General features: G+C 42.8%; 1 protein-coding gene across 4 annotated transcripts in view; it reads left to right on the top strand.

The window, feature by feature from the left end:
• arhgap29a (Rho GTPase activating protein 29a) overlaps window positions 1-20,915 on the top strand; it is an 80,993-nt gene that overhangs the window by 34,060 nt on the left and 26,018 nt on the right. For 2 of the 4 annotated variants that reach the window (XM_029698140.1, XM_029698131.1), the window contains exons 4-10: window positions 2,879-2,975; window positions 3,338-3,410; window positions 3,784-3,844; window positions 8,052-8,207; window positions 9,653-9,717; window positions 9,892-10,002; window positions 10,232-10,312. In XM_029698140.1, coding sequence (XP_029554000.1) covers window positions 2,879-2,975; window positions 3,338-3,410; window positions 3,784-3,844; window positions 8,052-8,207; window positions 9,653-9,717; window positions 9,892-10,002; window positions 10,232-10,312 — 644 coding nt within the window. Of the gene's footprint in view, window positions 1-874; window positions 1,499-1,637; window positions 1,850-2,878; window positions 2,976-3,337; window positions 3,411-3,783; window positions 3,845-8,051; window positions 8,208-9,652; window positions 9,718-9,891; window positions 10,003-10,231; window positions 10,313-20,915 lie in introns of those variants that run through there. The other 2 variants (XM_029698147.1, XM_029698156.1) reach the window with 2 other exon arrangements.

Genomic DNA, 20,915 nt, shown 5'->3' with positions numbered 1-20,915 from the left:
GCTCTCAGATCACTGCACCTGTACATAGCCCATCTGTAAATAGCCCATCCAACTACCTCATCCCTATACTGTTATTTTTTGTTGTTGTTGCTCCTTTGCACTCCAGTATCTCTACTTGCACATTAATCTTCTGCACATCTATCACTCCAGTGTTTAATTGCTAAATTGTAATTATTTCACCACTATGGCCTATTTATTTCCTTACCTCCCTTATCTTACCTCATTTGCACACACTGTATATAGACTTTTTTTTCCTATTGTATTTTTGACTGTATGTTTGTTTTTTCCATGTGTAACCCTGTGTTGTTGTTTGTGTCGCACTGCTTTGCTTTATCTTGGCTAGGTCGCAGTTGTAAATGAGAACTTGTTCTCAACTAGCCTACCTGGTTAAATAAAGGTTAAAAAAAGGGGAAAAAAAGAGGGAACAAACAGGAAATCCGGAACCCTCCAAGCAGGATTTCTGGAAAACTGGGTCTTAGGATGTCGCTGGAATTTTTCAACCATAGTCCAGTCACATTATGTATGTGGGTCATTGAGGCATTAACATTACCATGATGGCCCCCAATGACCTCACGCACCTTGGCCTAATGGCCCCAAATGGCCTCATGGCCCCCAATGGCCTCATGGCCCCCAATGGCCTTCCTCCTATGTCCTGGCTAAGTCATGTATGTTTGCTTCCATCAATATCTGTTTTGTCAGCAGGCTTCCCCCTGCAGTAGGCTCAGAGGTGGAATTTATTAGTGTTCGTTCAGGAGTCATGTGCTTTCCCAGTGAAAACAATGCCGTTTTTGCCTGATGATGTAACATCCACGTTTGGACTGTGGTTGGCCGGAGCGAGTGCTGGCATTGTGTTCTAGTGAGCTTCTGAGGATGTCCTGTGTTGCGGGGAGGGGAGGAGGGGGTAGGAGAGGACGTAAAGGCCAGAGAGACGCAGCGATAGTCTCCTAGGCAGAGGTAGCTAGCTAGCTGCGTTCACAGACAGACTCTCCCGGGACCCACACTACCTTGAACCACTAACTCTGCTGTCCCGTCTGAAAGGGTCCTACCTCTCATAGGAGCTTCTGGAACTTATGGAATTGGCTTGAACCCTGTACTGGAGACATTTTGCCTCCATTCCCTGGAAAGAAATGCCTTATTAGGTGACACAAATGGAGATAAAGGAAGAGACTTGTGCGGCCATTTCCCCTGTGGCAGTTGGAGAAAGCTTTAGTGTATTAAAAGGGCTGTAGATCAGCTTGACCACTAGAGGCAGGTCCCCCCTTTGGAACCACTGAACCACGAAGGACCTACTGAGTAAGGAGTGGCTCTACGGTCAAGGAGTGGTTGTACCATACAGCCAGGAAGACCAACAGAGAAGAGAGAAGAGAGAGAAGTCCTTGAGAGCAGCTTGGGTAGAAAGAGTTTGGTGCTATAACAACCACCCGACTGCGGACCACATCATACACACAGACTGAATGCTAAAAAGGGTTCAGCCTCTGGAGGGCAAGCCTGGTCGTGGGTAAGTGGTGGCTGGCATGTGTGTGTGTTTTACGGTAGAGTTCCTCTTGTTCTATAGAGACAGGAAGCCTGCACTGTAAGAGCATAGAGAGCTGCTGGTCTCTCTCTCTCTCTCTCTTTGAGTCTCCTAGTTCCTTTGTCGCTTGCTTACCTATTTCCTGTATGACGGAAGAGGATTCTAGAATGGAAACTGTTTGTGGTTCTTGTGCTGCTAAGTGTTGTTTGAACTGTTTGGAACTAAGTCTCCATGGGGCTCAACTAACTAGAAAACCTTCAACCTGGACTACCGATCGTTTAATTAGAGCATTCTAATATATCTCATGTAAAAGAAGACAACTCAAAGAACTTTCTGGTAAGAAGAAGAAAAAGTGCTTTCTGCAATCCTCTTTCCTTGAACCATTCTCTTGATCTCCTGCTCCCCTCCTGATCTCCAGACATCTCTATTGTTAGGCAGAGAGAATATCGACACAAGGGGAATGGCCTCAGGGAATGGCGTCACTGGTGTTGCGACCCAAATGGAACCCTATTCCCCTATAGTGCACTACTTTTTACCAGGGTCCACAGGGATCTACCATACCGCTCTGGTCCAAAGTAGTGCAATATATAGTGAATAGGGTGCCATTTCAGATGCGGCTTGGGCTGCTGGTGCTGCCTGTTGAGCTCCTATTCTGGTTTATTTTCTCTCCTCCCGAGTGAGACAGGAAGTTTATTGTGGAGACTGATTATAGACCTATTTACATTGGTGTTTTTCCCTTCTCTTTTTCAGTCGTCACTTTGTTTAGACTTAAGGCAGGAAACGGTGTGTCTTTCCAGATTACAATTCAAATCAGTACTGTTTCAGTCAAAACTCTGCTTTTTCTGTGAAATCTCTACTGTTTCAGTCAAATCTCTACGGTTTCAGTCAAATCTCAAATCTCTGCTGTTTCAGTCAAATCTTTGCTGTTTCAGTCAAATCTCAAATCTCTGCTGTTTCAGTCAAATCTCTGCTGTTTCAGTCAAATCTCTGCTGTTTCAGTCAAATGTCTACTGTTTCAGTCAAATCTCTGCTGTTTCAGTCAAATGTCTACTGATTCAGTCAAATCTCTGCTGTTTCAGTCAAATCTCTACTGTGCCAGTCCTTTCAGGCCTAACTATTCTGATGAAGTGTTTTGTGGATATATGGTGATAGAGACGGACTATTTCACAACACTCATCACTACCTCATGTTATGTAGGCTCTCAACCTGTATAGCAACATATTCGGATAATGATTAGTCTCATGTTCATGTAGGTTATATGTTTTGACATTACAGTGCATCTTGTCTTCAGTTCTGAGTAGGTATAGGTTGTCCCAGTTATTTGTTTTCACAGTTTAGCCTAACTTGCTTCATCCGTTTTGACAGGTGTTAACTTCAAGGAGGTGAACGAGGAGAACAAGCAGAAGCTTTTCGGCGAGATATACACTTCCATCGACACATTGGCATTCACCTTTGGCAATGTGTAAGTACAACGTTGTAGTAGTGATTGCAATAACTATCGCTGTTTTTCTGACTCTTTATGGTGACACAAACAAACTATATTTAAATAGGTACAGGGTATCCTTGTCTTACACCTCTAGATAATGTAATATTCTCAACATTCAGTCTGTGTTTCCTTGCATAATGGCTGCTTGTGTTGTTGACTCTTAAAGTGTTGCCAACACTTCAGGGGAAGTTGCCCACACAACCACCGATCTAGGATGAGATTTGCCCTACCCCAATCCATACACTTACCATTGTTCTAAACACAACACATCTGACCCCAGACCAGTGCCTAGGGGTTATTTCCATGCCTTTCATTGTTATTGTGTGTTCCTCTTTCAGAGTGTCTGACTTCCTTATGGGAGATGTAGAGAATGGATCAGCGTTGGGGCTGCCCCTGACTCGAAGAAGCAGGGTAAGACAAACACACACACATACATACACAACTGTCTGTCTGGACATTATTTATGTATTTACAGTAAAGGCAGGTGATTGACTGTCTAAAGATACCCAGGATGGGGAGGTCAAAGTGTGTGGTGCTCTCAGGAAACAACAACATAACACTGTATGATGGGGCTGAGAGATTGTTTCCTGTTTGAAGTGGAGGGCAACTCCTGAAATATCTTCTAGAGATTAATTACAGCATGACAGGGTGTTGATGTAGTTTGTAGCTTTTAACTATAAGACAAAGGGAAATGAAAATGCTCACTAGCCATGGTCATTCTGTCATGTCATGTACCATCCGGTTCCTTACTCATCACTGTGGAACCGTTCTGTCTCATTCCCAGTCGTTTGAGAACCTTTCCGTGGAATCTGTAGTATCCGGTCCAGAGAAAGATGATCCGTCAGGTAACATGCACTACAACCACCATGACACCTTACTACTCCATCCACTTAACAACTGATAGTGCTTCACAATTTACGATGTACTCTATGACAGCTTGGCTTGGCTCTCCCTTATAAAAACATTACACATTGACATAAACCAGCCCTGCTTTTGTGGATTCTTTTATGAAAAATAATAATAATAAATTACATTTCTATAGTGCTTTTCATAGAATCTCAAAGCACTTCAAGAGCAAGAAAACAAACAGGCAATATACCATGACAGGTCAACCAATAGAGGCCAAGTCTTTGAAAGCTGCATCCTCCGAAGATGGAAAGGGTCAGTTCATGGCTTGAGCGAAGGGAGCTGGACAGAGGATGGTAGATGATGGGGATGGAGTCTGCTGATGATCTTGTAGAGAGCAAGTCTGGGAACCAGCCTAGCTACTGGACTTCTCCTCTTCCTCTCTGTGTAGAACCACTTGGAGGATTCCTCAGCAGCTGTAGGCGCCAGAAAGTTCACCACGCAAAGTTCAGAATAGTAGCCAGTCGTCCTCATTACGAGCCCTCTTTCTTAGCACTGCTGTATTCCTCTGTCTCCTGTTCCTCTCACGCTTCAGGCGATTCCTCAAATGATGTTCTCAAAACAGCTGGAATTGGCAGCCAGGTGAAACAAAAAAATACGGTACTGTGCTCAGATGCATTTTTTAAACAAATCTAGTTAGCCAAGCCAAAAATAGTTAACCAGTCAGTCAATCTGCAAATCCGTGGCTCACAAATGTCAGATATACGCAATAAAAACAAAATGTCATCAAAAACAACAATTGAAAACCCCTAAAAAGAACTAAAGATGGTTAGGTGTCAATGTGTCGATAGGCTATATGTCACTTGGGGTGACAGTACACCCAAAGAACTGTGGGGAGCATTGGAGTCAACATGGGTTGTGGAACACTTTCGACCCCTTGTAGAGTCAATGCCCATATGAATTGAGTCTGTTCTGAGGGCAAAAGTGGGTGCAATCAACGTCTGTGCCCAGTGGGATGGCTCTAGAAGAGTTTGTTGAGCGAAAGTGCCCTCTCCTCTATCAACTTAATACAGCTCCATCTGTCAATCTGTGTTATGTCACTCTGTGTACTCAACAAACCACATTCCCTCTGTCACAAAGCTGGGTGGCTAGAAACACGGAACCGCTGAATAGCGCTTCGTAATATGCCTACTACTGTATATACCATTTTATCTTCCTAATTATATTGTCTGTACACACCACATATTTATATTCTCACTCTAATACAGTGCCTTCGGAAAGTATTCAGACCCCTTCACTTTTTCCACATTTTGTTTCGTTACAGCATTATTCCAAAATGTATTACATTTTTTCCCCTCATCAATCGACACACAATACCCCATAATGACAAAGCAAAAACAAGTTCTTAGACATTTTTGCAAATGTATAATAAAAAAAAAAACTGAAATATAACATTTACATCAGTATTCAGCCCCTTTACTCAGTAATTTGTTGAAGCACCTTGGTAGTCTTCTTGGGTATGATGCTACAAGCTTGGCACACCAATATCTGTAGAGTTTCTCCCATTCTTCTCTGCAGATCCTCTCAAGCTCTGTCGAAGTTGGATGGGGAGCGTTGCTGCACAGCTATTTTCAGGTCACTCCAGAGATGTTCAATCGTGTTCAAGTCCGGGCTCTGGCTGGGCCACTCAAGGACATTCAGAGACTTGTCCCGAAGCCCCTCCTGTGTTGTCTTGGCTGTGTGCTTAGGGTCGTTGTCCTGTTGGAAGGTGAACCTTCGCCCCAGTCTGAGGTCCTGAGCACTCTAGAGCAGGTTTTCATCAAGGATCTCTCTGTACTTTGCTTCATTCATCTTTGCCTCAATCCTGACTAGTCTCCCAGTCCCTGCCGCTGAAAAACATCCCCTCAGCACGATGCTGCCACCACCATGCTTCACCGTAGGGATGGTGCCAGGTTTCCTCCAGACGTGACGATTGGCATTCAGGCCAAAGAGTTCAATCTTGGTTTCATCAGACCAGAGAATCTTGTTTCTCATGGTCTGAGAGTCTTTAGGTGCATTTTGGCGAACTCCAAGCGGGCTGTCATGTGCCTTTTACTGAGGAGTGGCTTCCATCTTGCCATTCTATCATAAAGGCCTAATTGGTGGAGTGCTGCAGAGATGGTTGTCCTTCTGGAAGGTTCTCCCATCTCCACAGAGGAACTCTGGAGCACTGTCGAAGTGATCATTAGGTTCTTGGTCACATCCCTGACCAAGGCCCTTCTCCCCCGATAGCCCAGTTTGGCCGGGCGGCCACCTCTAGGAAGAGTCTTGGTGGTTCCAAACTTCTTCCATTTAAGAATGATGGAGGCCATTCTATTCTTGGGGTCCTTCAATGCTGCAGAAATGTTTTGGTACTCTTCTCCAGATCTGTGCCTCGACACAATGCAGTCTCGGAGCTCTACGGACAATTCCTTCGACCTCATGACTTGGTTTTTGCTCTGACATGCACTGTTAACTGTACGACCTTATATAGACAGGCATGTGCCTTTCCATATCATGTCCAATCAAGTTGTAAAAACATCTCAAGGATGATAAATGGAAACAGGATGCAGCTGAGCTCAATTTCGAGTCTCATAGCAAAGGGTCTGAATACTTATGTAAATAAGGTAATACATCTGCAAATAAAAAAACTTTTGGCTTTGTCATTATGGGGTATTGTGTGTAGATTGCTGAGGAAATTGTTTTATTTAATCCATTTTAGAACAAGGCTAGAGCGTACCAAAATGTGGAAAGGGTCCTGGGGTCTGAATACTTTCCGAAGGCACTGTATATACACTACCGTTCAAAAGTTTGGGGTCACTTAGAAATGTCCTTGTTTTTGTAGGAAAAGCACATTTTTGTCTATTAAAATAACATAAAATTGATCAGAAATACAGTGTAGACAAGTTTTAATGTTGTAAATGACTATTGTAGCTGGAAACTGCAGTTTTTTTAATGGAATATCTACATAGGCGTACAGAGGCCCATTATCAGCAACCATCACTCCTGTGTTCAAATGGCACGTTGTGTTAGCTAATCCAAGTTTATCATTTTGAAAGGCTAATTGATCATTAGAAAACCCTTTTGCAATTATGTTAGCCCAGCTGAAAACTGTTGTCCTGATTAAAGAAGCAATAAAGCTGGCCTCCTTTAGACTAGTTGAGTATCTGGAGGATCATTATTTGTGGGTTCGATTACAGGCTGGCCATCCCTGTGGCTCCCTGTGGCTCAGTTGGTAGAGCATGGTGTGTGCAACGCCAGCATGGTGTGTGCAACGCCAGCATGGTGTGTGCAACGCCAGCATGGTGTGGGTTCGATTCCCACGGGGGGCCAGTACAACATTTTTTTTTTTTTAAATGCATTAAATTAAATTAAATGAAATGCATGCATTCACTACTGTAAGTCGCTCTGGATAAGAGTGTCTGCTAAATGACTTAAATGTAAAATGATTAGCTGACACAACGTGCCATTGGAACACAGGAGTGATGGTTGCTGATAATGGGCCTCTGTACGACTATGTAGATATTCCATTAAAAAAAAATCAGTTTCCAGCTACAATAGTCATTTACAACATTAACAATGTCTACACTGTATTTGTGATTTACTTTATTTTAATGCAAAAAAATAGCTTTTCTTTCAAAAACAAGGACATTTCTAAGTGACCCCAAACTTTTGACCGGTAGTGTGTATGTATATGTGTGTGTGTGTGTGTGTGTGTGTGTGTGTGTGTGTGTGTGTGTGTGTGTGTGTGCATGCGTGTGTATAGTCTGTCTCTATGTAGTCTCTATGGTATAGTTAAGGGGCCTATATAAGCTCTCCTGTCACACAGAGTGACCTATTAGCTCAGTCATATTAACACATAGAGGAGGCAATCCCTGTCCTGTCCTGTCCAGTCTACTTAGCATTACAATGTATTACCAACACATAACCCAAGGTCAACGGGGACTTTACTTTCTGACAGATCTGACACACACACTGGTGCGCATACAGTCATGCGCACTCGTACACACTCACAAACACACACACACACACGGTCATACACAGATACTCACACATGCGATAGAGAAGGGCTTGTCCGTAGCTAGTTGCCAGTAGCCGTTAGCCAGTAGGTAGCAATGCTCGGTCTCAGGCCTAGGCCCACTAACTTCTTCTTCCCCAACCCATGGCGTGTTACCATTACCATCACAGGTCCATCGCCGCCGGCGAGGGTGGAGGAGGTGGATGGTGTGGACATGGCGCTGCAGCGGAGTGAAGGTGGGGTGGAGTCAGCTCTACTATACGCCAAGGCCTGGTCCAAGTACACCAAGGAGCTGCTGGCCTGGGTGGACAAACGACTCAGTATGGGTGAGTCTCTCTCCCTCCCGCTACCTCTAACACACATAGGATTAATACGGAAAAACATCTCATTATTGGTGAGTCGGAGCCACAGAATTAAATAGAACACTGTTATTAGATTATATATTATAAATCGTGTGGTTCGAGCCCTCAATGCTGATTGGCTGATAGCAGTGGTATATCATTCCGTGTATCATGGGTATGACAAAACATGTATTTTTCTGTTTTAATTACGTTGGTAATCAGTTTATAATATCAATAAGGCACCTCAGGGTTTTGTGGTATATGGCCAAAATACCACGGCTAACAGCTGTATGCAGGCACTTTGCGTTGCGTCGTGCATAAGAACATGGGGTGTAAGCTGTGTCACCGTTGGTATTTGGTATTTTATTAGGATCATCATTAGCTGTTGCAAAAAGCAGCCACTCTTCATGGGGTCCACACAAAACATGAAACATTACATAATACAGAACATTAATGGACAAGAACAGCTCAAGGACAGAACTACATAAATGTTTTAAAAAGGCACACATAGCCTACATATCAATGCATACACACAAACTATCTTTCGGGGTTAGGGGTCTTTGCTGATCTTTAACTCCTTTTGCCTCAGCTCTGGAAGTGTTTTTTTCTTAGCGTTAGCCAAGCATTAGCTACTGTAGATTAGCTTAGTTTGTTCTAACATTAGCTAAGGTATATTAGCATAGTTTGTCTTAGCATTAGCTACTGTGTATTAGCTTTGTTTGTACTAGCATTAGCTACTGCATATTAGCTTTGTTTTTCCTGGCGTTAGCTACTGTATATTAGCTTAGTTTGTCCTAGCGTGAGCTACTGTATATTAGCTTAGTTTGTCCTAGTTTTAGCTGCCGTATATTTGCTTAATTTGTCCTAGCATTAGCCTACTTGTATACAATAATAGATAGTTTCACACCTGTTCTATATTGCCCCAGATATACACTAGGACAAACTTGCATGGGTTGAATATAACACTGATGAGGTTATTATATGCTTTTTCACTACAGTAAACGCTAAACTTACCTAAGCATAGTATAGTGTACACTCTTAGAAATAAGGGTTTCCAAAGGTTCTTGGGGTGGTTAGTATGTATCCCCATAGAATAACCCTTTTTGGTTCCAAGTAGAACTCTTTTGGGTTTCATGTACAACCCTCTCTTGAAAGGGTTCTACCTGGAACCAAAAAGCGTTCTTCAAAAGGTTCTCCGATGGGGACAGCCGAAGAACCATTTTAGGTTCTAGATAGCACCTTTTTTTCTAAGAGTGTAGTAGTGTGATTAGTCATTTGTCGTTAGCTCCTCTATTTGGATGAATAGGTTACTGTACTTAATACTACATGTCTACATACTACACACAGGGACAGTAGCTACTTAATCATGCTGTATTGAACATTTATGGCATAACCAGGCAAGGCAGGTGACGTTGAGTGTCTGATTGCAGATATCGAGTGTGCGAAGAGCTACGCCAAAATGGCCGAATCAGCGAAGACACTCGCAAGTCAACAGGTGATTATGATGAAATATGTTTTCTGCTCATATCAGTTGCATTTGTTATAATAACCACACTGGTTAATTTGTATCTCAAAAGATAACAGCTGTCAATACAATGAATCATTTTAAACCATCTACACTACTTCTTTTGAATTGTGATTAGTCCCTTTTGTTGTCTTCCCATCAAAGGAGTTCATGCCATTCCGGGACATTTACATGTCAGCGTTCAAGAACGATATTGAGTACAGCCAGCTCCTACTGCACACAGCAGCTACCCTTCAAACCAACAAATTCATGCAGGTGTGTACATTTACGTGACTTTTCTACAGTATGTCCTGCTCTGATCTGCATAGTCCATACTCACAGGCATTTGATGGATAAGTTAGCATTGACTCACTGAAGCGTGTGTGTGTGTGTGTGTGTGTGTGTGTGTGTGTGTGTTTGTGTGTGTGTGTGTGTGTGTGTGTGTGTGTGTGTGTGTGTGTGTGTGTGTGTGTGTGTGTGTGTGTGTGTGTGTGTGTGTGTGTAGCCTCTCCTCGCGCGGAAGAACGAGCTGGACAAACTGAGGAAGGAGGTCAAGGAGCAGTGGCAGAGAGAACAGAAGAAAATGGTGGGTGCGCGTGCGTGTGTGCAAACCAGGCTCTTGATATTATTCAGGCGGTTTAATAGCTGCAGAGTGTTGAAGGTAATCTCTTGAAGTCCAATTGCACCACCAGTGTGACTAGATGAGAGCAGACCCTGAACAAACTGGGATGGTTAGTGTGTATCTCTTAAGGACTGGGATGGTTAGTGTGTATCTCTAAGGACTGGGTTGGTTAGTGTTTATCTCTAAGGACTGGGTTGGTTAGTGTTTATCTCTAAGGACTGGGTTGGTTAGTGTTTATCTCTAAGGAATGGGTTGGTTAGTATGTATCTCTAAGGACTGGGTTGGTTAGTGTTTATCTCTAAGGACTGGGTTAGTTAGTGTGTATCTCTAAGGACTGGGTTGGTTAGTATGTACCTCTAAGGACTGGGTTGGTTAGTATGTACCTCTAAGGACTGGGTTGGTTAGTGTATATCTCTAAGGACTGGGTTGGTTAGTGTGTACCTCTAAGGACTGGGTTGGTTAGTGTGTATCTCTAAGGACTGGGTTGGTTAGTGTGTATCTCTAAGGACTGGGTTGGTTAGTGTGTATCTCTAAGGACTGGGTTGGTTAGTGTATATCTCTAAGGACTGGGTTGGTTAGTACATACTGTATCTCTAAGGACTGGGTTGGTTAGTGTGTATCTCTAAGGACTGGGTTGGTTAGTGTGTATCTCTAAGGACTGGGTTGGTTAGTGTGTACCTCTAAGGACTGGGTTGGTTAGTATGTATCTCTAAGGACTGGGTTGGTTAGTATGTACCTCTAAGGACTGGGTTGGTTAGTGTGTATCTCTAAGGACTGGGTTGGTTAGTGTGTATCTCTAAGGACTGGGTTGGTTAGTGTTTATCTCTAAGGACTGGGTTGGTTAGTGTTTATCTCTAAGGACTGGGTTGGTTAGTATGTACCTCTAAGGACTGGGTTGGTTAGTATGTACTGTATCTCTAAGGACTGGGTTGGTTAGTGTATATCTCTAAGGACTGGGTTGGTTAGTGTTTATCTCTAAGGACTGGGTTGGTTAGTGTGTATCTCTAAGGACTATGTTGGTTAGTATGTACTGTATCTCTAAGGACTGGGTTGGTTAGTGTGTATCTCTAAGGACTCGTTGGTTAGTGTGTATCTCTAAGGACTGGGTTGGTTAGTATGTATCTCTAAGGACTGGATTGGTTAGTGTTTATCTTTAAGGACTGGGTTGGTTAGTATGCATCTCTAAGGACTGGGTTGGTTAGTGTATTTCTCTAAGGACTGGGTTGGTTAGTGTTTTTCTCTAAGGACTGGGTTGGTTAGTACATACTGTATCTCTAAGGACTGGGTTGGAATAGTGTGTATCTCTAAGGACTGGGTTGGTTAGTGTGTATCTCTAAGGACTGGGTTGGTTAGTATGTACTGTATCTCTAAGGACTGGGTTGGTTAGTGTTTATCTCTAAGGACTGGGTTAGTTAGTATGTACTGTATCTCTAAGGACTGGGTTGGTTAGTGTTTATCACTAAGGACTGGGTTAATTAGTATGTATCTCCAAGGACTGGGTTGGTTAGTGTTTATCTCGAAGGACTGGGTTGGTTAGTGTTTGTCTTTAAGGCCTGGGTTGGTTAGTATGTATCTCTAAGGAGTGGGTTGGTTAGTGTGTATCTCTAAGGACTGGGTTGGTTAGTGTGTATCTCTTAGGACTGGGTTGGTTAGTGTTTATCTCGAAGGACTGGGTTGGTTAGTATGTATCTCTAAGGATTGGGATGGTTAGTATGTACTGTATCTCCAAGGAATGGGTTGGTTAGTGTTTATCTCTAAGGACTGGGTTGGTTAGTATGTATCTCTAATGACTGGGTTGGTTAGTATGTACTGCATCTCTAAGGACTGGGTTGGTTAGTATGTATCTCTAAGGACTGGGTTGGTTAGTGTTTATCTTTAAGGCCTGGGTTTAGTTAGTGTGTATCTCTAAGGACTGGGTTTATTAGTATGCATCTCTAAGGACTGGGTTGGTTAGTGTATTTCTCTAAGGACTGGGTTGGTTAGTGTTTTTCTCTAAGGACTGGGTTGGTTAGTACATACTGTATCTCTAAGGACTGGGTTGGTTAGTGTGTATCTCTAAGGACTGGGTTGGTTAGTATGTACTGTATCTCTAAGGACTGGGTTGGTTAGTGTTTATCTCTAAGGACTGGGTTAGTTAGTATGTACTGTATCTCTAAGGACTGGGTTGGTTATTGTTTATCTCTAAGGACTGGGTTAGTTAGTATGTATCTCTAAGGACTGGGTTGGTTAGTGTTTATCTCTAAGGACTGGGTTGGTTATTGTGTACTGTATCTCTAAGGACTGGGTTGGTTAGTATGTATCTCTAAGGACTGGGTTGGTTAGTGTTTGTCTTTAAGGCCTGGGTTGGTTAGTATGTATCTCTAAGGACTGGGTTGGTTAGTGTGTATCTCTAAGGACTGGGTTGGTTAGTGTGTATCTCTTAGGACTGGGTTGGTTAGTGTTTATCTCGAAGGACTGGGTTGGTTAGTATGTATCTCTAAGGACTGGGTTGGTTAGTTTGTACTGCATCTCTCAGAACTGGGTTGGTTAGTATGTATCTCTAAGGACTGGGTTGGTTAGTGTTTATCTTTAAGGCCTGGGTTGGTTAGTGTGTATCTCTAAGGACTGGGTTGGTTAGTGTATTTCTCTAAGGACTGGGTTGGCTAGTATGTACATCTAAGGACTGGGTTGGTTAGTATGTATCTCTAAGGACTGGGTTGGTTAGTATGTATCTCTAAGGACTGGGTTGGTTAGTATGTATCTCTAAGGACTGGGTTGGTCAGTGTGTACTGTATCTCTAAGGACTGGGTTGGTTAGTGTGTATCTCTAAGGACTGGGTTGCTAGTGTAAATCTCTAAGGACTAAGTTGGTTAGTGTTTATCTCTAAGGACTGGGTTGGTTTGTGTTTATCTCTAAGGACTGGGTTGGTTAGTGTGTACTGTATCTCTAAGGACTGGGTTGGTTAGTGTGTATCTCTAAGGACTGGGTTGGTTAGTGTAAATCTCTAAGCACTGGGTTGGTTAGTGTAAATCTCTAAGGACTAAGTTGGTTAGTGTTTATCTCTAAGGACTGGGTTGGTTTGCGTTTATCTCTAAGGACTGGGTTGGTTAGTGTTTATCTCTAAGCACTGGGTTGGTTAGTGTGTATCTCTAAGGACTGGGTTGGTTAGTGTGTATCTCTAAGGACTGGGTTGGTTAGTGTGTATCTCTAAGGACTGGGTTGGTTAGTGTAAATCTCTAAGGACTGAGTTGGTTAGTGTTTATCTCTAAGGACTGGGTTGGTTAGTGTTTATCTCTAAGGACTGGGTTGGTTAGTGTGTACTGTATCTCTAAGGACTGGGTTGGTTAGTGTGTATCTCTAAGGACTGGGTTGGTTAGTGTTTATCTTTAAGGCCTGGGTTGGTTAGTGTGTATCTCTAAGGACTGGGTTGGTTAGTGTATTTCTCTAAGGACTGGGTTGGCTAGTATGTACCTCTAAGGACTGGGTTGGTTAGTATGTATCTCTAAGGACTGGGTTGGTTAGTATGTATCTCTAAGGACTGGGTTGGTTAGTATGTATCTCTAAGGACTGGGTTGGTCAGTGTGTACTGTATCTCTAAGGACTGGGTTGGTTAGTGTGTATCTCTAAGGACTGGGTTGCTAGTGTAAATCTCTAAGGACTAAGTTGGTTAGTTTTTATCTCTAAGGACTGGGTTAGTTTGTGTTTATCTCTAAGGACTGGGTTGGTTAGTGTGTACTGTATCTCTAAGGACTGGGTTGGTTAGTGTGTATCTCTAAGGACTGGGTTGGTTAGTGTAAATCTCTAAGGACTGGGTTGGTTAGTGTAAATCTCTAAGGACTAAGTTGGTTAGTGTTAATCTCTAAGGACTGGGTTGGTTAGTGTTTATCTCTAAGGACTGGGTTGGTTAGTGTTTATCTCTAAGGACTGGGTTGGTTAGTGTGTACCTCTAAGGACTGGGTTGGTTAGTATGTATCTCTAAGGACTGGGTTGGTTAGTATGTATCTCTAAGGACTGGGTTGGTTAGTATGTACCTCTAAGGACTGGGTTGGTTAGTGTGTATCTCTAAGGACTGGGTTGGTTAGTGTGTATCTCTAAGGACTGGGTTGGTTAGTGTGTATCTCTAAGGACTGGGTTGGTTAGTGTGTATTTCTAAGGACTGGGTTGGATAGTGTGTATCTCTAAGGACTGGGTTGGTTAGTGTGTATTTCTAAGGACTGGGTTGGTTAGTGTGTATCTCTAAGGACTGGGTTGGTTAGTGTTTATCTCTAAGGACTGGGTTGGTTAGTGTTTATCTCTAAGGACTGGGTTGGTTAGTGTTTATCTCTAAGGACTGGGTTGGTTAGTGTGTACCTCTAAGGACTGGGTTGGTTAGTATGTATCTCTAAGGACTGGGTTGGTTAGTATGTATCTCTAAGGACTGGGTTGGTTAGTATGTACCTCTAAGGACTGGGTTGGTAAGTGTGTATCTCTAAGGACTGGGTTGGTTAGTGTGTATCTCTAAGGACTGGGTTGGTTAGTGTGTATCTCTAAGGACTGGGTTGGTTAGTGTGTATTTCTAAGGACTGGGTTGGTTAGTGTGTATCTCTAAGGACTGGGTTGGTTAGTGTTTATCTCTAAGGACTGGGTTGGTTAGTGTTTATCTCTAAGGACTGGGTTGGTTAGTGTTTATCTCTAAGGACTGGGTTGGTTAGTGTGTACCTCTAAGGACTGGGTTGGTTAGTATGTATCTCTAAGGACTGGGTTGGTTAGTATGTATCTCTAAGGACTGGGTTGGTTAGTATGTACCTCTAAGGACTGGGTTGGTTAGTGTGTATCTCTAAGGACTGGGTTGGTTAGTGTGTATCTCTAAGGACTGGGTTGGTTAGTGTGTATCTCTAAGGACTGGGTTGGTTAGTGTGTATTTCTAAGGACTGGGTTGGTTAGTGTGTATCTCTAAGGACTGGGTTAGTTAGTATGTATCTCTAAGGACTGGGGTGGTTAGTATGTACTGTATCTCTAAGGACTGGGTTGGTTAGTGTATATCTCTAAGGACTGGGTTGGTTTGTGTTTATCTCTAAGGACTGGGTTGCTTAGTGTGTATCTCTAAGGACTGGGTTGGTTAGTGTGTATCTCTAAGGACTGGGTTGGTTAGTGTGTATCTCTAAGGACTGGGTTGGTTAGTGTAAATCTCTAAGGACTGAGTTGGTTAGTGTTTATCTCTAATGACTGGGTTGGTTAGTGTTTATCTCTAAGGACTGGGTTGGTTAGTGTGTACTGTATCTCTAAGGACTGGGTTGGTTAGTGTGTATCTCTAAGGACTGGGTTGGTTAGTGTAAATCTCTAAGGATTTGGTTGGTTAGTGTGTATCTCTAAGGACTGGGTTGGTTAGTGTGTATCTCTAAGGACTGGGTTGGTTAGTGTTTATCTCTAAGGACTGGGTTGGTTAGTGTGTACCTCTAAGGACTGGGTTGGTTAGTGTTTATCTCTAAGGACTGGGTTGGTTAGTGTTTATCTCTAAGGACTGGGTTGGTTAGTGTTTATCTCTAAGGACTGGGTTGGTTAGTGTGTACTGTATCTCTAAGGACTGGGTTGGTTAGTGTGTATCTCTAAGGACTGGGTTGGTTAGTGTAAATCACTAAGGATTTGGTTGGTTAGTGTGTATCTCTAAGGACTGGGTTGGTTAGTGTGTATCTCTAAGGACTGGGTTGGTTAGTGTTTATCTCTAAGGACTGGGTTGGTTAGTGTGTATCTCTAAAGACTGGGTTGGTTAGTGTTAATCTCTAAGGACTGGGTTGGTTAGTGTTTATCTCTAAGGACTGGGTTGGTTAGTGTTTATCTCTAAGGACTGGGTTGGTTAGTGTGTACCTCTAAGGACTGGGTTGGTTAGTATGTATCTCTAAGGACTGGGTTGGTTAGTATGTATCTCTAAGGACTGGGTTGGTTAGTATGTACCTCTAAGGACTGGGTTGGTTAGTGTGTATCTCTAAGGACTGGGTTGGTTAGTGTGTATCTCTAAGGACTGGGTTGGTTAGTGTGTATCTCTAAGGACTGGGTTGGTTAGTGTATTTCTAAGGACTGGGTTGGTTAGTGTGTATCTCTAAGGACTGGGTTGGTTAGTGTGTATTTCTAAGGACTGGGTTGGTTAGTGTGTATCTCTAAGGACTGGGTTGGTTAGTGTTTATCTCTAAGGACTGGGTTGGTTAGTGTTTATCTCTAAGGACTGGGTTGGTTAGTGTTTATCTCTAAGGACTGGGTTGGTTAGTGTGTACCTCTAAGGACTGGGTTGGTTAGTATGTATCTCTAAGGACTGGGTTGGTTAGTATGTATCTCTAAGGACTGGGTTGGTTAGTATGTACCTCTAAGGACTGGGTTGGTAAGTGTGTATCTCTAAGGACTGGGTTGGTTAGTGTGTATCTCTAAGGACTGGGTTGGTTAGTGTGTATCTCTAAGGACTGGGTTGGTTAGTGTGTATTTCTAAGGACTGGGTTGGTTAGTGTGTATCTCTAAGGACTGGGTTGGTTAGTGTTTATCTCTAAGGACTGGGTTGGTTAGTGTTTATCTCTAAGGACTGGGTTGGTTAGTGTTTATCTCTAAGGACTGGGTTGGTTAGTGTGTACCTCTAAGGACTGGGTTGGTTAGTATGTATCTCTAAGGACTGGGTTGGTTAGTATGTATCTCTAAGGACTGGGTTGGTTAGTATGTACCTCTAAGGACTGGGTTGGTTAGTGTGTATCTCTAAGGACTGGGTTGGTTAGTGTGTATCTCTAAGGACTGGGTTGGTTAGTGTGTATCTCTAAGGACTGGGTTGGTTAGTGTGTATTTCTAAGGACTGGGTTGGTTAGTGTGTATCTCTAAGGACTGGGTTAGTTAGTATGTATCTCTAAGGACTGGGGTGGTTAGTATGTACTGTATCTCTAAGGACTGGGTTGGTTAGTGTATATCTCTAAGGACTGGGTTGTTTAGTGTTTATCTCTTAAGGACTGGGTTGGTTAGTGTTTATCTCTAAGGACTGGGTTGGTTAGTGTGTATCTCTAAGGACTATGTTGGTTAGTATGTACTGTATCTCTAAGGACTGGGTTGGTTAGTGTGTATCTCTAAGGACTCGTTGGGTAGTGTGTATCTCTAAGGACTGGGTTGGTTAGTATGTATCTCTAAGGACTGGGTTGGTTAGTGTTTATCTTTAAGGACTGGGTTGGTTAGTATGCATCTCTAAGGACTGGGTTGGTTAGTGTATTTTTCTAAGGACTGGGTTGGTTAGTGTTTTTCTCTAAGGACTGGGTTGGTTAGTACATACTGTATCTCTAAGGACTGGGTTGGTTAGTGTGTATCTCTAAGGACTGGGTTGGTTAGTGTGTATCTCTAAGGACTGTTTGGTTAGTATGTACTGTATCTCTAAAGACTGGGTTGGTTAGTGTTTATCTCTAAGGACTGGGTTAGTTAGTATGTACTGTATCTCTAAGGACTGGGTTGGTTAGTGTTTATCACTAAGGACTGGGTTAGTTAGTATGTATCTCCAAGGACTGGGTTGGTTAGTGTTTATCTCTAAGGACTGGGTTGGTTAGTGTTTGTCTTTAAGGCCTGTGTTGGTTAGTATGTATCTCTAAGGACTGGGTTGGTTAGTGTGTATCTCTAAGGACTGGGTTGGTTAGTGTGTATCTCTAAGGACTGGGTTGGTTAGTGTGTATCTCTAAGGACTGGGTTGGTTAGTGTGTATCTCTAAGGACTGGGTTGGTTAGTGTAAATCTCTAAGGACTGAGTTTGGTTAGTGTTTATCTCTAAGGACTGGGTTGGTTAGTGTTTCTCTCTAAGGACTGGGTTGGTTAGTGTGTACTGTATCTCTAAGGACTGGGTTTGTTTAGTGTGTAATCTCTAAGGACTGGGTTGGTTAGTGTAAATCTCTAAGGATTTGGTTGTTAGTGTGTATCTCTAAGGAGCTGGTTTGGTTAGTGTGTATCTCTAAGGACTTGTTGGTTAGTGTTATCTCTAAGGATGGTTGGTTAGTGTGTACCTCTAAGGACTGGGTTGGTTAGTGTTTATCTCTAAGGACTGGGTTGGTTAGTGTTTATCTCTAAGGACTGGGTTGGTTAGTGGTTTTAAGCTGGGTGGTTAGTGTTATCTCTAAGGACTGGGTTGGTTAGTGTGTACTGTATCTCTAAGGGACTGGGTTGGTTAGTGTGTATCTCTAAGGACTGGGTTGGTTAGTGTAAATCTCTAAGGATTTGGTTGGTTAGTGTGTATCTCTAAGGACTGGGTTGGTTAGTGTGTATCTCTAAGGACTGGGTTGGTTAGTGTGTACTGTATCTCTAAGGACTGGGTTGGTTAGTGTGTATCTCTAAGGACTGGGTTGGTTAGTGTGTATCTCTAAGGACTGGGTTGGTTAGTGTGTATTTCTAAGGACTGGGTTGGATAGTGTGTATCTCTAAGGACTGGGTTGGTTAGTGTGTATTTCTAAGGACTGGGTTGGTTAGTGTGTATCTCTAAGGACTGGGTTTGGTTAGTGTTTATCTCTAAGGACTGGGTTGGTTAGTGTTTATCTCTAAGGACTGGGTTGGTTAGTGTTTATCTCTAAGGACTGGGTTGGTTAGTGTGTACCAAGGACTGGGTTGGGTTAGTATGTATCTCTAGGACTGGTTGAGTTATTATGATCTCTAAGGACTGGGTTGGTTAGTATGTACCTCGAAGGCCTTGGTTGGTAAGTGTGTATCTCTAAGACTGGGTTGGTTAGTGTGTGTATCTCTAAGGACTGGGTTGGTTAGTGTGTATCCTAAGGACTGGTTGTTATGTGTATTTTCTAATGTACTTGGTTGGTTGTGTGTATCTCTAAGGACTGGTTGGTTAGTGTTTATCTTCTCTAAGGAATGGGTTGGTTAGTGTTTTATCTCTAAGGACGTGGGTTAGTAGTATGTATCTCAAAGGACTGGGGTGGTTAGTATGAACTGTATCGCTAAGACTGGGTTTGGTTAGTTGTATATCTCTAAGGACTGGGTTGTTAGTGTTTATCTCTATAGGACTGGTGTTGGTTAGTGTTTATCTCTAAGGACTGGGTTGGGTTAGTGTGTGTATCTCTTAAGGGACTATGTTGGTTAGTATGTACTGTATCTCTAAGGACTGGGTTGGTTAGTGTGTATCTCTAAAGACTCGTTGGTTAGTGTGTATCTCTAAGGACTGGGTTGGTTAGTATGTATCTCTAAGGACTGGGTTGGTTAGTGTTTATCTTTAAGGACTGGGTTGGTTAGTATGCATCTCTAATGACTGGGTTGGTTAGTGTATTTCTCTAAGGACTGGGTTGGTTAGTGTTTTTCTCTAAGGACTGGGTTGGTTAGTACATACTGTATCTCTAAGGACTGGGTTGGTTAGTGTGTATCTCTAAGGACTGGGTTGGTTAGTGTGTATCTCTAAGGACTGGGTTGGTTAGTATGTACTGTATCTCTAAGGACTGGGTTGGTTAGTGTTTATCTCTAAGGACTGGGTTAGTTAGTATGTACTGTATCTCTAAGGACTGGGTTGGTTAGTGTTTATCACTAAGGACTGGGTTAGTTAGTATGTATCTCTAAGGACTGGGTTGGTTAGTGTTTATCTCTAAGGACTGGGTTGGTTAGTGTTTGTCTTTAAGGCCTGGGTTGGTTAGTATGTATCTCTAAGGACTGGGTTGGTTAGTGAGTATCTCTAAGGACTGGGTTGGTTAGTGTGTATCTCTTAGGACTGGGTTGGTTAGTGTTTATCTCGAAGGACTGGGTTGGTTAGTATGTATCTCTAAGGACTGGGTTGGTTAGTGTTTATCTTTAAGGCCTGGGTTGGTTAGTGTGTATCTCTAAGGACTCGTTGGTTAGTGTGTATCTCTAAGGACTGGGTTGGTTAGTGTGTATCTCTTAGGACTGGGTTGGTTAGTGTTTATCTCGAAGGACTGGGTTGGTTAGTATGTATCGCTAAGGATTGGGATGGTTAGTATGTACTGTATCTCTAAGGAATGGGTTGGTTAGTGTTTATCTCTAAGGACTGGGTTGGTTAGTATGTATCTCTAAGGACTGGGTTGGTTAGTATGTACTGCATCTCTAAGGACTGGGTTGGTTAGTATGTATCTCTAAGGACTGGGTTGGTTAGTGTTTATCTTTAAGGCCTGGGTTGGTTAGTGTGTATCTCTAAGGACTCGTTGGTTAGTGTGTATCTCTAAGGACTGGGTTGGTTAGTGTAAATCTCTAAGGACTGAGTTGGTTAGTGTTTATCTCTAAGGACTGGGTTGGTTAGTGTTTATCTCTAAGGACTGGGTTGGTTAGTGTGTACTGTATCTCTAAGGACTGGGTTGGTTAGTGTGTATCTCTAAGGACTGGGTTGGTTAGTGTAAATCTCTAAGGATTTGGTTGGTTAGTGTGTATCTCTAAGGACTGGGTTGGTTAGTGTGTATCTCTAAGGACTGGGTTGGTTAGTGTTTATCTCTAAGGACTGGTTTGGTTAGTGTGTACCTCTAAGGACTGGGTTGGTTAGTGTTTATCTCTAAGGACTGGGTTGGTTAGTATGTACCTCTAAGGACTGGGTTGGTTAGTGTTTATCTCTAAGGACTGGGTTGGTTAGTGTGTACCTCTAAGGACTGGGTTGGTTAGTGTTTATCTCT

This window comes from Salmo trutta, chromosome 2, assembly GCF_901001165.1.
Source record: "Salmo trutta chromosome 2, fSalTru1.1, whole genome shotgun sequence".
NCBI classification, from domain to species: Eukaryota; Metazoa; Chordata; class Actinopteri; order Salmoniformes; family Salmonidae; genus Salmo; species Salmo trutta.
The sequence above is the reverse complement of the archived record's forward strand: the minus strand, read 5'-3'. Positions and strand labels throughout refer to the sequence as shown.